Source organism: Notothenia rossii (assembly GCF_949606895.1).
Source record: "Notothenia rossii genome assembly, chromosome: 7".
NCBI lineage: Eukaryota > Metazoa > Chordata > Actinopteri > Perciformes > Nototheniidae > Notothenia > Notothenia rossii.
The window spans coordinates 351,047-372,170 of record NC_136905.1 but is presented as its reverse complement, the minus strand read 5'-3'; the positions used below and the strand labels follow the sequence as shown (position 1 = coordinate 372,170).

At 43.4% G+C, this 21,124-nt stretch overlaps 1 protein-coding gene across 1 annotated transcript in view; it reads left to right on the top strand.

The window, feature by feature from the left end:
- Positions 1–16,366, top strand: part of iqgap3 (IQ motif containing GTPase activating protein 3) — a 72,494-nt gene extending 56,128 nt beyond the window's left edge. The window contains exons 34-38 of the mRNA XM_079693632.1: positions 1–41; positions 1,403–1,566; positions 10,001–10,120; positions 15,027–15,135; positions 16,102–16,366. The exon at positions 1–41 is cut by the window's left edge and continues 163 nt beyond it. Of these exons, the coding sequence (XP_079549758.1) occupies positions 1–41; positions 1,403–1,566; positions 10,001–10,120; positions 15,027–15,135; positions 16,102–16,215 (548 nt within the window). The 3' untranslated portion in view covers positions 16,216–16,366. The remainder of the gene's footprint in view (positions 42–1,402; positions 1,567–10,000; positions 10,121–15,026; positions 15,136–16,101) is intronic.
- Positions 16,367–21,124: the final 4,758 nt, after the last annotated feature.

Genomic DNA, 21,124 nt, shown 5'->3' with positions numbered 1-21,124 from the left:
GGGGGGGGGGCGAGGACCACATGCTGCAGATCATCGCCAAGGTGACCACACACACACACACACACACACTATCAGAATCAGGTTTATCACCAGGTAGGGTGATAAACCTAAAAGTAAAACAAACATTAAAAACACAGATAGAGAACTATTTTAAGAAAACTATAATCACATTAAAAATATATAGTAAAATATAGCTTTGAAATAAAATGGAATAAAATATGTGCAGTAGTAAAAAAGACGGGGGGGGGGGGGGGGGCTGGGATGCTAGTGAACTGTCAACTGGGGGGGAGCCTCGCTGCGGGGAAACGGCGGACCTCTGTCGGTGCAACTTCAATGATGCCTTTTAAAACATAAAAAATGAAGGGCGGTGACGGCCGTCAGCGAATCAAGCCGGCCCTTGACGACCGGCCCTTGACGACCGGCCCTTGACGACCGGCTGTTCTGTGATTCTCCAGATTCTCCAGATGGCCAGTCCACGGAGGGTGGAAAATACATACCGGAAGTAAAAAAAAGACGTGCAACGGGAAACAAAACTTAAAATATCTCTTAAAACCATCTCTTAAAATGTACAACTTATTATGAATGAAACATTCACAAACGTATAATTATGTATTCACATGTTTAACTGTGTTACATACAGTATGCACGCAACGAACAGAAGAGCGTGGGGCAGAATTAGGAGGACATTCCGTCTCGTAGCGTTTGTGCACCGTTTTGAAAATGTCGCTCTAAATGACCCTTCTTGGGTAAAGCCACGCTCGCATTGCAGATGAGACAGATGGACTTTGAGTTGGAATAAACAACAACATAATCATCCTCCCACTCGGAGTGAACATTATATACTTTGGGCTTTTTTACTTCTGCCCAACCAGTCGAGCGCCGTCGACTGGTTGGGCACCCCTGAACCAGAGCCTCTCGTCCAACATCAACATTCTGAAAAAAACGACATTTGTAAGAGGGCCAACTTCATAATACAGTCAGACTAGGATAAAAGCTGCTGTAGTTTAATGTATAATACTTTAGTCTGTATAGTGTATAGTGTATAGTGTATCTGTGTATAGTGTGTATAGTGTATCTGTAGATAGTGTGTATAGTGTATCTGTGTATAGTGTATAGTGTGTATAGTGTATCTGTAGATAGTGTATCTGTGTATAGTGTATCTGTGTATAGTGTATCTGTGTATAGTGTATCTGTGTATAGTGTATCTGTAGATAGTGTGTCTGTGTATAGTGTATCTGTGTATAGTGTATCTGTGTATAGTGTATCTGTGTATAGTGTATCTGTAGATAGTGTGTCTGTGTATAGTGTATAGTGTGTATAGTGTGTCTGTGTATAGTGTGTGTGTATATATATATATATATATATATATATATATGTGTATATATGTGTATAACCCCTGCAGGACGTCCGTCAGCAGCGTCTGCATCGTCAGCGACGCGGCGGCGAGCTGCAGAAACTCCGTCAGACTCTGAGCAGCCTGCAGCTGAAAAGCAGCCATCACTGTGAGCAGGTGGACTACTACAGGCATTACATCACTTCCTGTCTGGACCACCTGACCGCCGACAGGTCAGCATCATCTTCTTCATCATCGTTATTATCAAAGGACACACAGCTAATGCACTCTGAGCTCAGCAGTTTAATGGGAGTTCTGTTTAACCTTTAAATACCAAGTATGTGCCGTCAATAACTGATCAATATATATATATGCCGTCAATAACTGATCAATATATACCTGCTGCTAAATCATCAGAACTGTTACAGGATGTGTATTTTGTAAATGGTGTCATTGTTTTATTTGTTTATCTCTAATATGTTGTGTATGCATGCTTCTTAGTTAACACTAAGCTGTCTGTGGCTCTTTCTGCTGTCCCCTCTGTGGGACGAATAGCTAGCCACCGCTATGCTAGCAGCAGCTTTGCTAACGATGCTAAGATCAGAATCAGGGTTATTCACAGGTAGGTTAACGGTCAGTGAATGTTTTGGTCTTTGGATTTACTTTTCACAAAAGGAAATTCAAAAACATAAAACGAGTGGATATTTCCTTATCGTTTTAAAATTGAAATAAGAGGCATTTTTCTTTATCTTGGTCAAAATGGGATTTACTCAACTCAAAAAACGGGTTAGGGTTTTTTATTTTTGAGTTAGTCACGTGTTGGTCACTAGTTGGTCACTAGTTGGTCATGTGTTGGTCACTAGTTGGTCACTAGTTGGTCATGTGTTGGTCACTAGTTGGTCATGTGTTGGTCACTAGTTGGTCATGTGTTGGTCATGTGTTGGTCACTAGTTGGTCATGTGTTGGTCACTAGTTGGTCATGTGTTGGTCATGTGTTGGTCACTAGTTGGTCATGTGTTGGTCACTAGTTGGTCATGTGTTGGTCATGTGTTGGTCACTAGTTGGTCATGTGTTGGTCACTAGTTGGTCACTTGTTGGTCATGTGTTGGTCACTAGTTGGTCACGTGTTGGTCACTTGTTGGTCATGTGTTGGTCACTAGTTGGTCATGTGTTGGTCATGTGTTGGTCACTAGTTGGTCCCGTGTTGGTCACTTGTTGGTCATGTGTTGGTCACTAGTTGGTCACGTGTTGGTCACTAGTTGGTCACGTGTTGGTCACTTGTTGGTCATGTGTTGGTCACTAGTTGGTCACGTGTTGGTCACTAGTTGGTCACGTGTTGGTCATGTGTTGGTCACTTGTTGGTCATGTGTTGGTCACTAGTTGGTCACGTGTTGGTCACTAGTTGGTCACGTGTTGGTCACTTGTTGGTCATGTGTTGGTCACTAGTTGGTCACGTGTTGGTCACTAGTTGGTCACGTGTTGGTCACTTGTTGGTCATGTGTTGGTCACTAGTTGGTCACGTGTTGGTCACGTGTTGGTCACTAGTTGGTCATGTGTTGGTCATGTGTTGGTCACTTGTTGGTCATGTGTTGGTCACTAGTTGGTCACGTGTTGGTCACGTGTTGGTCACTAGTTGGTCACGTGTTGGTCACTAGTTGGTCACGTGTTGGTCACTTGTTGGTCACGTGTTGGTCATGTGTTGGTCACTAGTTGGTCACGTGTTGGTCACTAGTTGGTCACGTGTTGGTCACGTGTTGGTCACGTGTTGGTCACTAGTTGGTCACGTGTTGGTCACGTGTTGGTCACTTGTTGGTCACTTGTTGGTCATGTGTTGGTCACTAGTTGGTCACGTGTTGGTCACTAGTTGGTCACGTGTTGGTCACTAGTTGGTCACGTGTTGGTCACTAGTTGGTCATGTGTTGGTCATGTGTTGGTCACGTGTTGGTCACGTGTTGGTCATTAGTTGGTCACGTGTTGGTCATGTGTTGGTCACTTGTTGGTCATGTGTTGGTCACTAGTTGGTCACGTGTTGGTCACTTGTTGGTCACTTGTTGGTCATGTGTTGGTCACTAGTTGGTCACGTGTTGGTCACTAGTTGGTCACGTGTTGGTCACTAGTTGGTCACGTGTTGGTCACTAGTTGGTCATGTGTTGGTCATGTGTTGGTCACGTGTTGGTCACGTGTTGGTCACTAGTTGGTCACGTGTTGGTCATTAGTTGGTCACGTGTTGGTCACTAGTTGGTCACGTGTTGGTCACTAGTTGGTCACGTGTTGGTCACGTGTTGGTCACGTGTTGGTCACTAGTTGGTCACGTGTTGGTCACTAGTTGGTCACTAGTTGGTCACGTGTTGGTCACGTGTTGGTCACGTGTTGGTCACCTGTTTGTTTGTTTGTTTGTAGCCTTTATTTAACTAGGTGAAAGCCCCTTGAGATCAAAAGATCTCTTTCTCACGGTGACCTGCAGGACATTAGTTACACATGTAACATACAAACAACAGAACAACCATAAGGATGACATACAGCATAAAGTACAGGGTACAGTTTACAAACTCTATTCACAGTGACAGGTACCATGAGCATCACACAGCAGGTCACCCAGCCCAGTTTCACAGTGACAGGTACCATGAGCATCACACAGCATGTCACCCAGCCCAGTTTCACAGTGACAGGTACCATGAGCATCACACAGCATGTGACCCAGCCCAGTTTCACAGTGACAGGTACCATGAGCATCACACAGCATGTGACCCAGCCCAGTTTCACAGTGACAGGTACCATGAGCATCACACAGCATGTCACCCAGCCCAGTTTCACAGTGACAGGTACCATGAGCATCACACAGCATGTCACCCAGCCCAGTTTCACAGTGACAGGTACCATGAGCATCACACAGCATGTCACCCAGCCCAGTTTCACAGTGACAGGTACCATGAGCATCACACAGCATGTGACCCAGCCCAGTTTCACAGTGACAGGTACCATGAGCATCACACAGCATGTGACCCAGCCCAGTTTCACAGTGACAGGTACCATGAGCATCACACAGCATGTGACCCAGCCCAGTTTCACAGTGACAGGTACCATGAGCATCACACAGCATGTCACCCAGCCCAGTTTCACAGTGACAGGTACCATGAGCATCACACAGCATGTCACCCAGCCCAGTTTCACAGTGACAGGTACCATGAGCATCACACAGCATGTGACCCAGTCCAGTGTCACAGTGACAGGTACCATGAGCATCACACAGCATGTCACCCAGCCCAGTTTCACAGTGACAGGTACCATGAGCATCACACAGCATGTGACCCAGTCCAGTGTCACAGTGACAGGTACCATGAGCATCACACAGCATGTGACCCAGCCCAGTTTCACAGTGACAGGTACCATGAGCATCACACAGCATGTCACCTAGCCCAGTTTCACAGTGACAGGTACCATGAGCATCACACAGCATGTCACCCAGCCCAGTTTCACAGTGACAGGTACCATGAGCATCACACAGCATGTGACCTAGCCCAGTTTCACAGTGACAGGTACCATGAGCATCACACAGCATGTCACCCAGCCCAGTTTCACAGTGACAGGTACCATGAGCATCACACAGCATGTCACCCAGCCCAGTTTCACAGTGACAGGTACCATGAGCATCACACAGCATGTCACCCAGCCCAGTTTCACAGTGACAGGTACCATGAGCATCACACAGCATGTGACCCAGCCCAGTTTCACAGTGACAGGTACCATGAGCATCACACAGCATGTGACCTAGCCCAGTTTCACAGTGACAGGTACCATGAGCATCACACAGCATGTCACCCAGCCCAGTTTCACAGTGACAGGTACCATGAGCATCACACAGCATGTCACCCAGCCCAGTTTCACAGTGACAGGTACCATGAGCATCACACAGCATGTCACCTAGCCCAGTTTCAGAGTGACAGGTACCATGAGCATCACACAGCATGTGACCCAGCCCAGTTTCAGAGTGACAGGTACCATGAGCATCACACAGCATGTGACCCAGCCCAGTTTCACAGTGACAGGTACCATGAGCATCACACAGCATGTCACCCAGCCCAGTTTCACAGTGACAGGTACCATGAGCATCACACAGCATGTCACCCAGCCCAGTTTCAGAGTGACAGGTACCATGAGCATCACACAGCATGTGACCCAGCCCAGTTTCACAGTGACAGGTACCATGAGCATCACACAGCATGTCACCCAGCCCAGTTTCACAGTGACAGGTACCATGAGCATCACACAGCATGTGACCCAGCCCAGTGTCACAGTGACAGGTACCATGAGCATCACACAGCATGTGACCCAGCCCAGTTTCACAGTGACAGGTACCATGAGCATCACACAGCATGTCACCCAGCCCAGTTTCACAGTAACAGGTACCATGAGCATCACACAGCATGTCACCCAGTCCAGTTTCACAGTGACAGGTACCATGAGCATCACACAGCATGTGACCTAGCCCAGTTTCACAGTGACAGGTACCATGAGCATCACACAGCATGTGACCTAGCCCAGTTTCACAGTGACAGGTACCATGAGCATCACACACCATGTGACCCAGCCCAGTTTCACAGTGACAGGTACCATGAGCATCACACAGCATGTGACCCAGCCCAGTTTCACAGTGACAGGTACCATGAGCATCACACAGCATGTCACCCAGCCCAGTTTCACAGTGACAGGTACCATGAGCATCACACAGCATGTCACCTAGCCCAGTTTCACAGTGACAGGTACCATGAGCATCACACAGCAGGTCACCTAGCCCAGTTTCACAGTGACAGGTACCATGAGCATCACACAGCATGTCACCTAGCCCAGTTTCACAGTGACAGGTACCATGAGCATCACACAGCATGTCACCCAGCCCAGTTTCTAAAAGGTGCAGGGGAACCAAAGTGCTCAGTTTGAAACATGTTTGCAGACTGTTCCAAGTTAGTGGAGCTGCACAACTAAAAGCTTTCTTCCCTAAGACAGTCCTAGCACTTGGCACATTTAATAAAACAACATCATGAGATCTCAGGCAATACGTACTTTCAATTCGTGGAGAGATCAGAGAGCAGATATAAAAAGGTAGTTTACCCAACATGGCTTTATAGATGAACATGTACCAGTGACTGAGCCTCCATACAGTTAGTGAAGGCAGACCTGCCCTGGCATACAGGGTACAGTGATGAGTAAGTGCTTTACAGTTAGTGACACATCTCAGTGCACTGTGATACGCAGCATCTAACTTGACCAGGCAATGGGCAGGTGCATTCATATAGATCAGATCACCATAGCCCGGCACAGGTCAAAAGGTCACAGAGCCTTTTCCTGGCCTCAAGCGAGAAACAGGACTTGTTCCTGAAGAAGAAACCTAGCCTAACCCTCAGCTTTTTAGCAGATTAATGACCTGAAGTTTAAAAGAGAGACAATCATCAAGCCAGATACCAAGGTATTTATAACAGGTAACCACTTTGAGTACTTGTCCCATAGTAACAATATCTAAAACAGGCTCTGGTGTCTTTTTAGCTTTAGAAAAGAGCATTACCTTGGTTTGATCAACATTTAAAAGAAGCTTTAGTTCAGAGAGCTGAGTCTGAATAATGTTAAAAACAGCCTGTAATTTAACACCAGCCTCCTGAATGGAGGAACCTGCACAGTACATCACGGTATCATCCGCATACAAATGTAAAGTAGCTTCATCCACATTTTCACCTAAACTGTTGATGTATATGGAGAATAAAAGTGGACCTAAAACAGAGCCTTGAGGAACACCATTAGTAATGTTTAACCACTCAGAAGACAGCCCATCAAAGTGAACACATTGGGACCTTTCAGAGAGGTAGTTCACAAACCACCCACTGCATGGCTGGATATAACAATACTGAGTAGCCTCTGCTTTAAGATGCGATGATCAACGGTATCAAACGCTTTGGACAGGTCAATAAATAGAGCTGCACAACTCTGCTTATTATCTAAGATACTCGTAACGTCATTCATCTCTTTCATTGTGGCAGTGATGGTGCTGTGTTGCTTTCTGAAGCCTGACTGATGTTTAGACAGGATGTCATTTTTACATAAAAACTCCTTTACCTGTTCACTCACTAGGCATTCAAGAACCTTAGCCAGAACTGATCATTTAGAGATTGGCCTCTAGTTATTTAAAATAGTTGCCTCCCCTCCTTTTAGCAAAGGCAAGACATAAGCTGACTTCCATACTTTAGGAATTGTGTTTGTGCTGAGGGAGAGGTTAAAAAGAGTAGTCAGAGGTGGAGCAATAAAATCTGCAGCTATCTTTAAAAAGAAAGGTTCTACGTTGTCCGGGCCAGCTGGTTTCTTAGGATCTAACTTGGTTAAAGCTTCACGAACAACATCAACAGTAAAAGGAGTAAAACTGAAAGGGTCTTCCAGACCACATTGTTCAGAGTCACAGACTGTGGTGTTCATAGAAGCAGAGTTAGAAACAGAATCAAACAGAGAGCCACAGGACACAACATGCTCATTAAAGCAATGTAACATGGTGGCCCTGTCCGATATAGAGCCAGAGGCTGTGGTGAGGCACGGAGGTAGCTCATTACGGATCTCACCGGTGGAAATCGATTTTATGGCTTTCCAACATTTCCCAGGATTATTCAGGTTCTTTGTGGAAACTGACTGATAGTACTTTGATTTAGCTCTTTTGATGTGAAGTGAAGTTATTCCTTAGCTGCCTGAAACGCAGCCATTCTACCTCTGAGCCTGATTTCCTAGCCTTTGCCCAGGCCTTGTTTCTCTCATGAAGGAGACTGGACAGTTCAGCAGAAAACCAAGGATTGTCTCGTCCCTTCACTCTAAATGTACGCAGGGGTGCATGTCTATCAATGATCTCCATAAAACCAAGATAACAATAAGACCATGCAGTTTCTACATCTGCACACAGATCCATTTTCCCAATCAAACCCAAACAGGTCATGAACAGAACCCTGCTCCACAAAATGTTTTGTGTCTCTCTTAATGATAATACGAGGTTTAACCTTTTGGACCTTAGTGTCCCTAATGTGTCTACAGCAGTGATCACTCAGATCATTCACTAATACTCCCACAGATGAGTATTTATAGGGAGCGTTCGTTAGAATGAGATCAATTAGGGAGGATTTATTAGGGACTTAGTGTTAGGGCGAGCAGGACTGTCAACAATCTGAGTAACATTCAGAGAGACACAAAGGTTTCTTAAAATCCTCTGACACAGAAGTTAACCAGTCCCAGTTCAAATCTCCAAGTAGCACTGTTTCCTTGAGTCTAGCTGTGATAAAAGATTTGCTAGTGAAGACAAGGAGTCCTTGCCAGCTGAGGGGGGTCTGTAGCAGCCCACCACCATGACCTGTTGACCCTTTGCCACTTCTATATTTAAGGCTACACATTGTAGTTGTTTACTGATTGATTTGGAAACTACAGTGGTTACACTGAACTTATTCTTAACATAAATGGCAACGCCACCACCTTCATTAGGCCGGTAGGTACTATACACGTTATAACAGTCTGAGGAGATGTCAGAGGCCAACATAGATTCATTTAGCCATGTTTCTGATAAAACAATGACGTCTAGTTTACCTAACAGACTGCGTACATTCAAGTGGATGAGACCCAGCCCAGACCTAGCTTTAAAATCAGCAGGAGTAGAGATCTGACTGCTACTGCTACTGGGCGGACCAGGGTTAGGTTGGACATTTCCTGACAGCAATAACAACAAGAAAACCAGACATCTTTTCCTCTTCAGCGACACACACACATTCTCATCTACTTTAGAAACACCGGAAAAGCCTGTGAGTGTGATTAGAGCTAAAGGCCCAGATACACCGGCCCGAAATCGGCAGTAAATAGGAGTCAGGCCGAACATGAGCGCGGACACGCCCTTTTCAGAGTGGTGTGCGCGGCACCGTCGGGCCGACCTGACGCCTTTGTTGAATCGGCGTCGGGAACACCATCGGAAGTCGGACAAAGGGATAACACTGATTGGCTGTTCAGCTGGCGAATCAGTGCATGAGAAGCGTTAAAGGAAGTGAGGGAGGTAAACAAATGATTTCAAATGGAAGATGGAACACACACGGACGGCTATTTCACCTCACGGGTTCATAGAGCTCCTGCTCGTTCATGTTTTCAATACGAGAGTGAACATGGAAAGAGAAACGCTATTTGTTGTTTGTTTATATCACAGTCTGTTCTTCTTCTCTGTCTTTCCGTTGTTGCCTCTTTTGAATGGTGAATACACACTACCGCCGCCTGCTGGTAAGGAGAGTTATTGCCACTCACGCATGCGCAGTTCATACGTGCTCGGCTCGGATTTGCGGTGTGTTCCAGTGCGCGAAGTCGGCAAATACGCAGGAGAGTCCGGCGACGCAACAGTCGGTCTCGGCGTCGGCGACTTCTCAGGTGACTGGCCGGCGTATCTGGGCCTTTAAGAAGCAGTCCTGAAAAACCATCATAGCAGGAACACAAAAGAAAAATATATTTTGTCGAGCTGATTGCCTGTGACAAGGTAACCGGTGATTGTTTGTTTAGCACTCCCGATCCTTTGCAGGGGATACTCACCGCGGACGGCAGAACAGACATGACTCCAGTAGACTTCTCAGGATGATTAGAAATCTTCTGACTAGAAATCTTGGTCATGTGTTGCAGTAATTCGACCAATAAGAAGGCAGCAGAGAGGAAGAAGAAGCTTCCTGCTCTGAGCTACAGCGCCGCCCGGCTGCAGGAAAAGGGAGTTCTGCTGGAGATCCAGGACCTGCCGCCAACACAGTGAGAACTACCATACATATGAATAACTGTTGCTACCATAACTGTTACTACCATACATACGAATAACTGTTGCTACCATAACTGTTACTACCATAACTGTTACTACCATACATATGAATAACTGTTACTACCATACATACGAATAACTGTTGCTACCATACATACGAATAACTGTTGCTACCATAACTGTTACTACCATACATACGAATAACTGTTACTACCATACATACGAATAACTGTTGCTACCATACATATGAATAACTGTTACTACCATAACTGTTACTACCATACATACGAATAACTGTTGCTACCATACATATGAATAACTGTTACTACCATAACTGTTACTACCATACATACGAATAACTGTTACTACCATAACTGTTACTACCATACATACGAATAACTGTTGCTACCATACATACGAATAACTGTTGCTACCATACATACGAATAACTGTTGCTACCATAACTGTTACTACCATACATACGAATAACTGTTGCTACCATACATACGAATAACTGTTGCTACCATACATACGAATAACTGTTGCTACCATAACTGTTGCTACCATACATACGAATAACTGTTGCTACCATACATACGAATAACTGTTGCTACCATACATACGAATAACTGTTGCTACCATAACTGTTGCTACCATACATACGAATAACTGTTGCTACCATAACTGTTGCTACCATACATACGAATAACTGTTGCTACCATACATACGAATAACTGTTGCTACCATACATACGAATAACTGTTGCTACCATACATACGAATAACTGTTACTACCATACATACGAATAACTGTTGCTACCATAACTGTTACTACCATACATATTAATAACTGTTACTACCATAACTGTTACTACCATACATACGAATAACTGTTGCTACCATAACTGTTACTACCATACATATTAATAACTGTTACTACCATAACTGTTACTACCATACATACGAATAACTGTTGCTACCATACATACGAATAACTGTTGCTACCATACATACGAATAACTGTTACTACCATAACTGTTGCTACCATAACTGTTACTACCATACATACGAATAACTGTTGCTACCATACATACGAATAACTGTTGCTACCATACATACGAATAACTGTTACTACCATAACTGTTGCTACCATACATATGAATAACTGTTGCTACCATAACTGTTACTACCATACATATTAATAACTGTTACTACCATACATACGAATAACTGTTGCTACCATAACTGTTACTACCATACATATGAATAACTGTTACTACTAGGGATGTAACGATACCAAATACTCACAGCACGATAATATCGCGATAACAAGTCCACGGTACGGTATTTATCGCGATATTGAATAATAAAGGGGGAAAAAATTGGATTTTTTTTAATTTAAAATTCTTTTATTTGGAAAAATGTTCTTTATTAAATAATGAATCTGATTTGTACAGCATTTTAGTAGGATAGCAGTATTTGAAAGTGTCAAAAACAAAGTGACAGTAACAGACTGGAACAAGAAAAAACCAGTAAAACTCACTCAGCATCGTCAGACAGGTTTTTAGGAATATGAGCATGTCCACATTTCCAGGTAGAAGCTGGGATGTTTGGGCGTTTACAATATCCCCTGCTGTGGAAAACACTCTCTCGCTTGGTACCGATGTTGCTGGTACTGATGTTGCTGGTACTGATGTTGCTGGTACTGATGTTGCCGGTACTGATGTTGCCGGTACTGATGTTGCCGGTACTGATGTTGCCGGTACTGGTGTTGCCGGTACTGATGTTGCCGGTACTGATGTTGCTGGGACAGCAGTGGTCGCGTTAACCGAATATTTTTTTTAACAATGACGGACAAACCTGAAAGGAGTCTGTCATTTTTACGGATTAGAACAAACTCGGAACAGCGCCAAAGTTTCCCCGCAGCGAGGCTCTGGTGTTATGCCGTGTTATGCATGCCCTCCAAAAGGAAACAATATCGTTTCCAAACCGTACTTCGCCGTACAGATTATTGAAATGTCTGGGAGTTTTTGCTTTACGCGCTCCCGCGAGGTGCATGCATATCTCGATGGGCATGCATAACACGGCATATCACCGCCCCCGACGGGTAATAATGGATTATGACGGATATTTTACGATCCTGTCTGTCAAAATGAAGGACAGCGAAAAAGTCTAACGCCACCTCAGTGGGACAGAGAGATATGCTTTGGCCATAGTGACAGCAGTTGGTCAAACTGTGCATTGTCTCTCCAACACTTCAAAAACAATGCAGTTGTTGCCAAGAAGGTGAGGCTTACTGACAGGGCGAGATATAAATATACTGGTGGTAGTTGTCAATGTCTCTAGGTGTGTAAATGTAGCCCTGTACACACCATGTCCTTTTGTGTTATCTGTTGTTTCATGTTCATGTTGTAACCTACTTGCTGCCATGTTGGACAGGTCTCCCTTGAAAAATAGATTGATGATCTCAATGGGACCACCTGGTTAAATATAGGTTTAAAAAAAAAAAATGTGTTTAATAAGAATAATTTAATTTAATAAAAAAAAAAAAAAATCACGGTAGATTTTGTCAGTCTCACGACATTTGGTATATCGTTAAATCCCTAGTTACTACCATAACTGTTACTACCATACATATGAATAACTGTTACTACCATAACTGTTACTACCATACATATTAATAACTGTTACTACCTTAACTGTTACTACCATACATATTAATAACTGTTACTACCATACATATTAATAACTGTTACTACCATAACTGTTACTACCATACATATTAATAACTGTTACTACCTTAACTGTTACTACCATACATATTAATAACTGTTACTACCCTACATATTAATAACTGTTACTACCATAACTGTTACTACCATACATATTAATAACTGTTACTACCTTAACTGTTACTACCATACATATTAATAACTGTTACTACCATAACTGTTACTACCATACATATTAATAACTGTTACTACCTTAACTGTTGGTACCATACATATTAATAACTGGTACTACCTTAACTGTTGGTACCATACATATTAATAACTGTTACTACCTTAACTGTTGGTACCATACATATTAATAACTGTTACTACCTTAACTGTTACTACCATACATATTAATAACTGTTGCTACCTTTACCGTAACACGTGTCACTGTTACTGCCTTTACCGTAACACGTGTCACTGCCTTTACCGCAACACGTGTCACTGTCTTTACCGTAACACGTGTCACTGTCTTTACCGTAACACGTGTCACTGTGTTTACCGTAACACGTGTCACTGCCCTTACCGTAACACGTGTCACTGTCTTTACCGTAACACGTGTCACTGCCTTTACCGTAACACGTGTCACTGTCTTTACCGTAACACGTGTCACTGCCTTTATTGTAACACGTGTCACTGCCTTTACCGTAACACGTGTCACTGCCCTTACCGTAACATGTGTCACTGTCTTTACCGTAACACGTGTCACTGTCTTTACCGTAACACGTGTCACTGTCTTTACCGTAACACGTGTTACTGTTACTGCCCTTACCGTAACACGTCTCACTGTTAGTGCCTTTACCGTAACACGTGTTACTGTATTTACCGTAACACGTGTTACTGCCTTTACCGTAACACGTTTTACTGCCCTTACCGTAACAAGCGTCACTGTTAGTGCCTTTACCGTAACACGTGTTACTGTCTTTACCGTAACACGTGTTACTGCCCTTACCGTAACACGTGTCACTGTTACTGCCCTTACCGTAACACGTGTTACTGTCTTTATCGTAACACGTGTTACTGTCTTTACCTTAACACATGTTACTGCCCTTACCGTAACACATGTCACTGTTACTGCCCTTACCGTAACACGTGTCACTGTTACTGCCCTTACCGTAACACATGTCACTGTTACTGCCCTTACCGTAACACGTGTCACTGTTACTGCCCTTACCGTAACACATGTCACTGTTACTGCCCTTACCGTAACACATGTCACTGTTACTGCCCTTACCGTAACACGTCTCACTGTTAGTGCCTTTACCGTAACACGTGTTACTGTATTTACCGTAACACGTGTTACTGCCTTTACCGTAACACGTTTTACTGCCCTTACCGTAACAAGCGTCACTGTTAGTGCCTTTACCGTAACACGTGTTACTGTCTTTACCGTAACACGTGTTACTGCCCTTACCGTAACACGTGTCACTGTTAGTGCCTTTACCGTAACACGTGTTACTGTCTTTACCGTAACACGTGTTGCTGCCTTTACCGTAACACGTGTCACTGTTAGTGCCTTTACCGTAACACGTGTTACTGTCTTTACCGTAACACGTGTTACTATCTTTACCGTAACACGTGTCACTGTTAGTGCCTTTACCGTAACACGTGTTACTGCCCTTACGTAACACGTGTCACTGTTACTGCCCTTACGTAACACGTGTTACTATCTTTACCGTAACACGTGTCACTGTTAGTGCCTTTACCGTAACACGTGTTGCTGCCTTTACCGTAACACGTGTCACTGTTAGTGCCTTTACCGTAACACGTGTTACTGTCTTTACCGTAACACGTGTTACTATCTTTACCGTAACACGTGTCACTGTTAGTGCCTTTACCGTAACACGTGTTACTGCCCTTACGTAACACGTGTCACTGTTACTGCCCTTACGTAACACGTGTTACTGTCTTTACCGTAACACGTGTTACTGCCTTTACCGTAACACGTGTTACTGTTACTACCTTTACCGTAACACGTGTTACTATCTTTACCGTAACACGTGTTACTACCTTTACCGTAACACGTGTCACTGTTACTGCCTTTACCGTAACACGTGTTACTGCCTTTACCGTAACACGTGTTACTGTTACTGCCCTTACCGTAACATGTGTCCGGTCTGTTCCAGGTTCAGGAACGTGGTGTTCGACATCGTGCCCGGCCCGGAGAGAGGGAGCTTCACCGTCAAAGCCCGGTTCCTGGGAGTGGAGATGGAGGAGTTCCTGCTGCAGTACCAGGTAAAACCAAGCTAGATACTGAGCTAAACCAGGCCAGATACTGAGCTAAATACTGAGCTGAACCATGCCAGATACTGAGCCAGATACTGAGCTAAGTACTGAGCTGAACCAGGCCAGATACTGAGCTAAATACTGAGCTGAACCAGGCCAGATACTGAGCTAAATACTGAGCTGAACCAGGCCAGATACTGAGCTAAATACTGAGCTGAACCAGGCCAGATACTGAGCTAAGTACTGAGCTGAACCAGGCCAGATACTGAGCTAAATACTGAGCTGAACCAGGCCAGATACTGAGCTAAATACTGAGCTAAACCAGGCCAGATACTGAGCTAAATACTGAGCTGAACCAGGCCAGATACTGAGCTAAATACTGAGCTGAACCAGGCCAGATACTGAGCTAAGTACTGAGCTGAACCAGGCCAGATACTGAGCTAAATACTGAGCTAAACCAGGCCAGATACTGAGCTAAGTACTGAGCTGAACCAGGCCAGATACTGAGCTAAGTACTGAGCTAAACCAGGCCAGATACTGAGCTAAGTACTGAGCTGAACCAGGCCAGACACTGAGCTAAGTACTGAGCTAAACCAGGCCAGATACTGAGCTAAGTACTGAGCTGAACCAGGCCAGACACTGAGCTAAGTACTGAGCTAAACCAGGCCAGATACTGAGCTAAGTACTGAGCTGAACCAGGCCAGACACTGAGCTAAGTACTGAGCTAAACCAGGCCAGATACTGAGCTAAATACTGAGCTAAACCAGGCCAGATACTGAGCTAAGTACTGAGCTGAACCAGGCCAGACACTGAGCTAAGTACTGAGCTGAATCAGGCCAGATACTGAGCCAGATACTGAGCCAGATACTGAGCTAAATACTGAGCCAGATCCTGAGCTGAACCAGGCCAGATACTGAGCTAGATACTGAGCACAGCACAATAAATGCAATGTTATTAAAACCTGTGTTTGTTTAGGACCTGCTGCAGCTGCAGTATGAAGGCGTGGCGGTGATGAAGATGTTCGACAAAGCGAAGATCAACGTAAACCTGCTCATCTTCCTTCTCAACAAAAAGTTCTTCAAGAAATGAACCAAGTGAAGCTCTTACCTTTCACTCCTATCTCTGATGATGATTATATACAGCAGAGTGAAGCTCTCACCTCTCACTCCTATCTCTGATGATGATTATATACAGCAGAGTGAAGCTCTCACCTTTCACTCCTATCTCTGATGATGATTATATACAGCAGAGTGAAGCTCTCACCTTTCACTCCTATCTCTGATGATGATTATATACAGCAGAGTGAAGCTCTCACCTTTCACTCCTATCTCTGATGATGATTATATACAGCAGAGTGAAGCTCTCACCTTTCACTCCTATCTCTGATGATGATTATATACAGCAGAGTGAAGCTCTCACCTTTCACTCCTATCTCTGATGATGATTATATACAGCAGAGTGAAGCTCTCACCTTTCACTCCTATCTCTGATGATGATTATATACAGCAGAGTGAAGCTCTTACCTTTCACTCCTATCTCTGATGATGATTATATACAGCAGAGTGAAGCTCTTACCTTTCACTCCTATCTCTGATGATGATTATATACAGCAGAGTGAAGCTCTCACCTTTCACTCCTATCTCTGATGATGATGATATACAGCAGAGTGAAGCTCTCACCTCTCACTCTTATCTCTGATGATGATGATATACAGCAGAGTGAAGCTCTTACCTTTCACTCCTATCTCTGATGATGATGATTATATACAGCAGAGTGAAGCTCTCACCTCTCACTCTTATCTCTGATGATGATTATATACAGCAGAGTGAAGCTCTCACCTCTCACTCTTATCTCTGATGATGATGATTATATACAGCAGAGTGAAGCTCTTAACTTTCACTCCTATCTCTGATGATGATTATATACAGCAGAGTGAAGCTCTCACCTCTCACTCTTATCTCTGATGATGATTATATACAGCAGAGTGAAGCTCTCACCTCTCACTCTTATCTCTGATGATGATGATTATATACAGCAGAGTGAAGCTCTTAACTTTCACTCCTATCTCTGATGATGATTATATACAGCAGAGTGAAGCTCTCACCTTTCACTCCTATCTCTGATGATGATTATATACAGCAGAGTGAAGCTCTCACCTTTCACTCCTATCTCTGATGATGATGATATACAGCAGAGTGAAGCTCTCACCTTTCACTCCTATCTCTGATGATGATTATATACAGCAGAGTGAAGCTCTCACCTCTCACTCCTATCTCTGATGATGATGATTATATACAGCAGAGTGAAGCTCTCACCTCTCACTCTTATCTCTGATGATGATTATATACAGCAGAGTGAAGCTCTCACCTTTCACTCCTATCTCTGATGATGATTATATACAGCAGAGTGAAGCTCTCACCTTTCACTCCTATCTCTGATGATGATGATATACAGCAGAGTGAAGCTCTCACCTTTCACTCCTATCTCTGATGATGATGATATACAGCAGAGTGAAGCTCTCACCTCTCACTCTTATCTCTGATGATGATGATTATATACAGCAGAGTGAAGCTCTCACCTCTCACTCCTATCTCTGATGATGATGATATACAGCAGAGTGAAGCTCTCCCCTTTCACTCCTATCTCTGATGATGATTATATACAGCAGAGTGAAGCTCTCACCTTTCACTCCTATCTCTGATGATGATTATATACAGCAGAGTGAAGCTCTTACCTTTCACTCCTATCTCTGATGATGATTATATACAGCAGAGTGAAGCTCTTACCTTTCACTCCTATCTCTGATGATGATTATATACAGCAGAGTGAAGCTCTCACCTTTCACTCCTATCTCTGATGATGATGATATACAGCAGAGTGAAGCTCTCACCTCTCACTCTTATCTCTGATGATGATGATATACAGCAGAGTGAAGCTCTTACCTTTCACTCCTATCTCTGATGATGATGATTATATACAGCAGAGTGAAGCTCTCACCTCTCACTCTTATCTCTGATGATGATTATATACAGCAGAGTGAAGCTCTCACCTCTCACTCTTATCTCTGATGATGATGATTATATACAGCAGAGTGAAGCTCTTAACTTTCACTCCTATCTCTGATGATGATTATATACAGCAGAGTGAAGCTCTCACCTCTCACTCTTATCTCTGATGATGATTATATACAGCAGAGTGAAGCTCTCACCTCTCACTCTTATCTCTGATGATGATGATTATATACAGCAGAGTGAAGCTCTTAACTTTCACTCCTATCTCTGATGATGATTATATACAGCAGAGTGAAGCTCTCACCTTTCACTCCTATCTCTGATGATGATTATATACAGCAGAGTGAAGCTCTCACCTTTCACTCCTATCTCTGATGATGATGATATACAGCAGAGTGAAGCTCTCACCTTTCACTCCTATCTCTGATGATGATTATATACAGCAGAGTGAAGCTCTCACCTCTCACTCCTATCTCTGATGATGATGATTATATACAGCAGAGTGAAGCTCTCACCTCTCACTCTTATCTCTGATGATGATTATATACAGCAGAGTGAAGCTCTCACCTTTCACTCCTATCTCTGATGATGATGATATACAGCAGAGTGAAGCTCTCACCTTTCACTCCTATCTCTGATGATGATGATATACAGCAGAGTGAAGCTCTCACCTCTCACTCTTATCTCTGATGATGATGATTATATACAGCAGAGTGAAGCTCTCACCTCTCACTCCTATCTCTGATGATGATGATATACAGCAGAGTGAAGCTCTCCCCTTTCACTCCTATCTCTGATGATGATTATATACAGCAGAGTGCAGCTCTCACCTTTCACTCCTATCTCTGATGATGATTATATACAGCAGAGTGAAGCTCTCACCTTTCACTCCTATCTCTGATGATGATTATATACAGCAGAGTGAAGCTCTCACCTTTCACTCCTATCTCTGATGATGATTATATACAGCAGAGTGAAGCTCTCACATTTCACTCCTATCTCTGATGATGATTATATACAGCAGAGTGCAGCTCTCACCTTTCACTCCTATCTCTGATGATGATGATTATATACAGCAGAGTGAAGCTCTCACCTCTCACTCCTATCTCTGATGATGATTATATACAGCAGAGTGAAGCTCTCCCCTCTCACTCCTATCTCTGATGATGATATACAGCAGAGTGAAGCTCTCCCCTCTCACTCCTATCTCTGATGATGATATACAGCAGAGTGAAGCTCTCCCCTCTCACTCCTATCTCTGATGATGATATACAGCAGAGTGAAGCTCTCACCTTTCACTCCTATCTCTGATGATTATATACAGCAGAGTGAAGCTCTCACCTCTCACTCCTATCTCTGATGATGATATACAGCAGAGTGAAGCTCTCACCTCTCACTCCTATCTCTGATGATGATATACAGCAGAGTGAAGCTCTCACCTCTCACTCCTATCTCTGATGATGATATACAGCAGAGTGAAGCTCTCACCTCTCACTCCTATCTCTGATGATGATATACAGCAGAGTGAAGCTCTCACCTCTCACTCCTATCTCTGATGATTATATACAGCAGAGTGAAGCTCTCACCTCTCACTCCTATCTCTGATGATGATATACAGCAGAGTGAAGCTCTCACCTCTCACTCCTATCTCTGATGATGATATACAGCAGAGTGAAGCTCTCACCTCTCACTCCTATCTCTGATGATGATATACAGCAGAGTGAAGCTCTCACCTTTCACTCCTATCTCTGATGATTATATACAGCAGAGTGAAGCTCTCACCTCTCACTCCTATCTCTGATGATGATATACAGCAGAGTGAAGCTCTCACCTCTCACTCCTATCTCTGATGATGATATACAGCAGCGTGAAGCTCTCACCTCTCACTCCTATCTCTGATGATGATATACAGCAGAGTGAAGCTCTCACCTCTCACTCCTATCTCTGATGATCATGATATACAGCAGCGTGAAGCTCTCACCTCTCACTCCTATCTCTGATCATGATATACAGCAGCGTGAATGAAGCATCTCTGTTTTTATATCATTACTTATCAATCATGAACTTTATTGACACTTTTGTTGTTATTTTTGTTGTTACATTATGTCCAAAGCTGAGTTACATTTTAATGTGTTATTGCACGTTACCAAGGGAACAGCATAGATGAATAACCATGATACAGATGACTCACCTTCTATACCTGACTACAGAGTGAGACATCCTGCTGCTCCAGTCTCTGTTCCCCTGTCTTAGTTTGGTTCACAAACATCTATGATGCCAATAACTGTAAATATTTTCTGTCACTTCCTGTTTGTTTTCACCTCATTAAATATCTGAACATCCTGACCTGTTGTTTCTCATTCATTGAACCTGGTATCAGGCAGGAAGTGATTCACCTGTAAACACCTGGAGGTTTCATGAATCATGTTTTTATTCCACATTTTCAGAAACGGAGTAAAAGAAGAAAAATATATCACAGATTCATCAGAGACGTTTCTATCTGCTAACAGGCTTACAAAAATACTCTCCTTTATTTTAAACTTCAAGTATCTACGAACAACAAGCTCCATCACCTCAACCAGTCCAAACCATTACATCTGGTTTCATCCATTTTAAAACTGTAATCGTGTAGAATGCAGTCTGAACCAGTTTAATCCGGTTTGATCCTGTTTAAACCAGTTGGATCAGGTTCAATCCAGTTAAACCATCCTATTCCAATTTACTCCATTTATAACTGGTTTCATTAAAATAGGACCAGTTGAATCCTGGTTAAACCAGTTGAATGCGGTTCAAACCAAGATATACCATGTTATTCTAATTGAATCCAGCTAAACCGGTTTAACTCAGTTTGGATAAAACTGAATCCAGTGTAAACAGTCCTTCACATCTTAATGGCACAAACGTTTTCTCCTCTGTTCAAAGTGTCAACAGGAAGCTTCTTAAAAACATTTCAGTCGCAGTCAAACTTTATAAACCATCAAAGATTC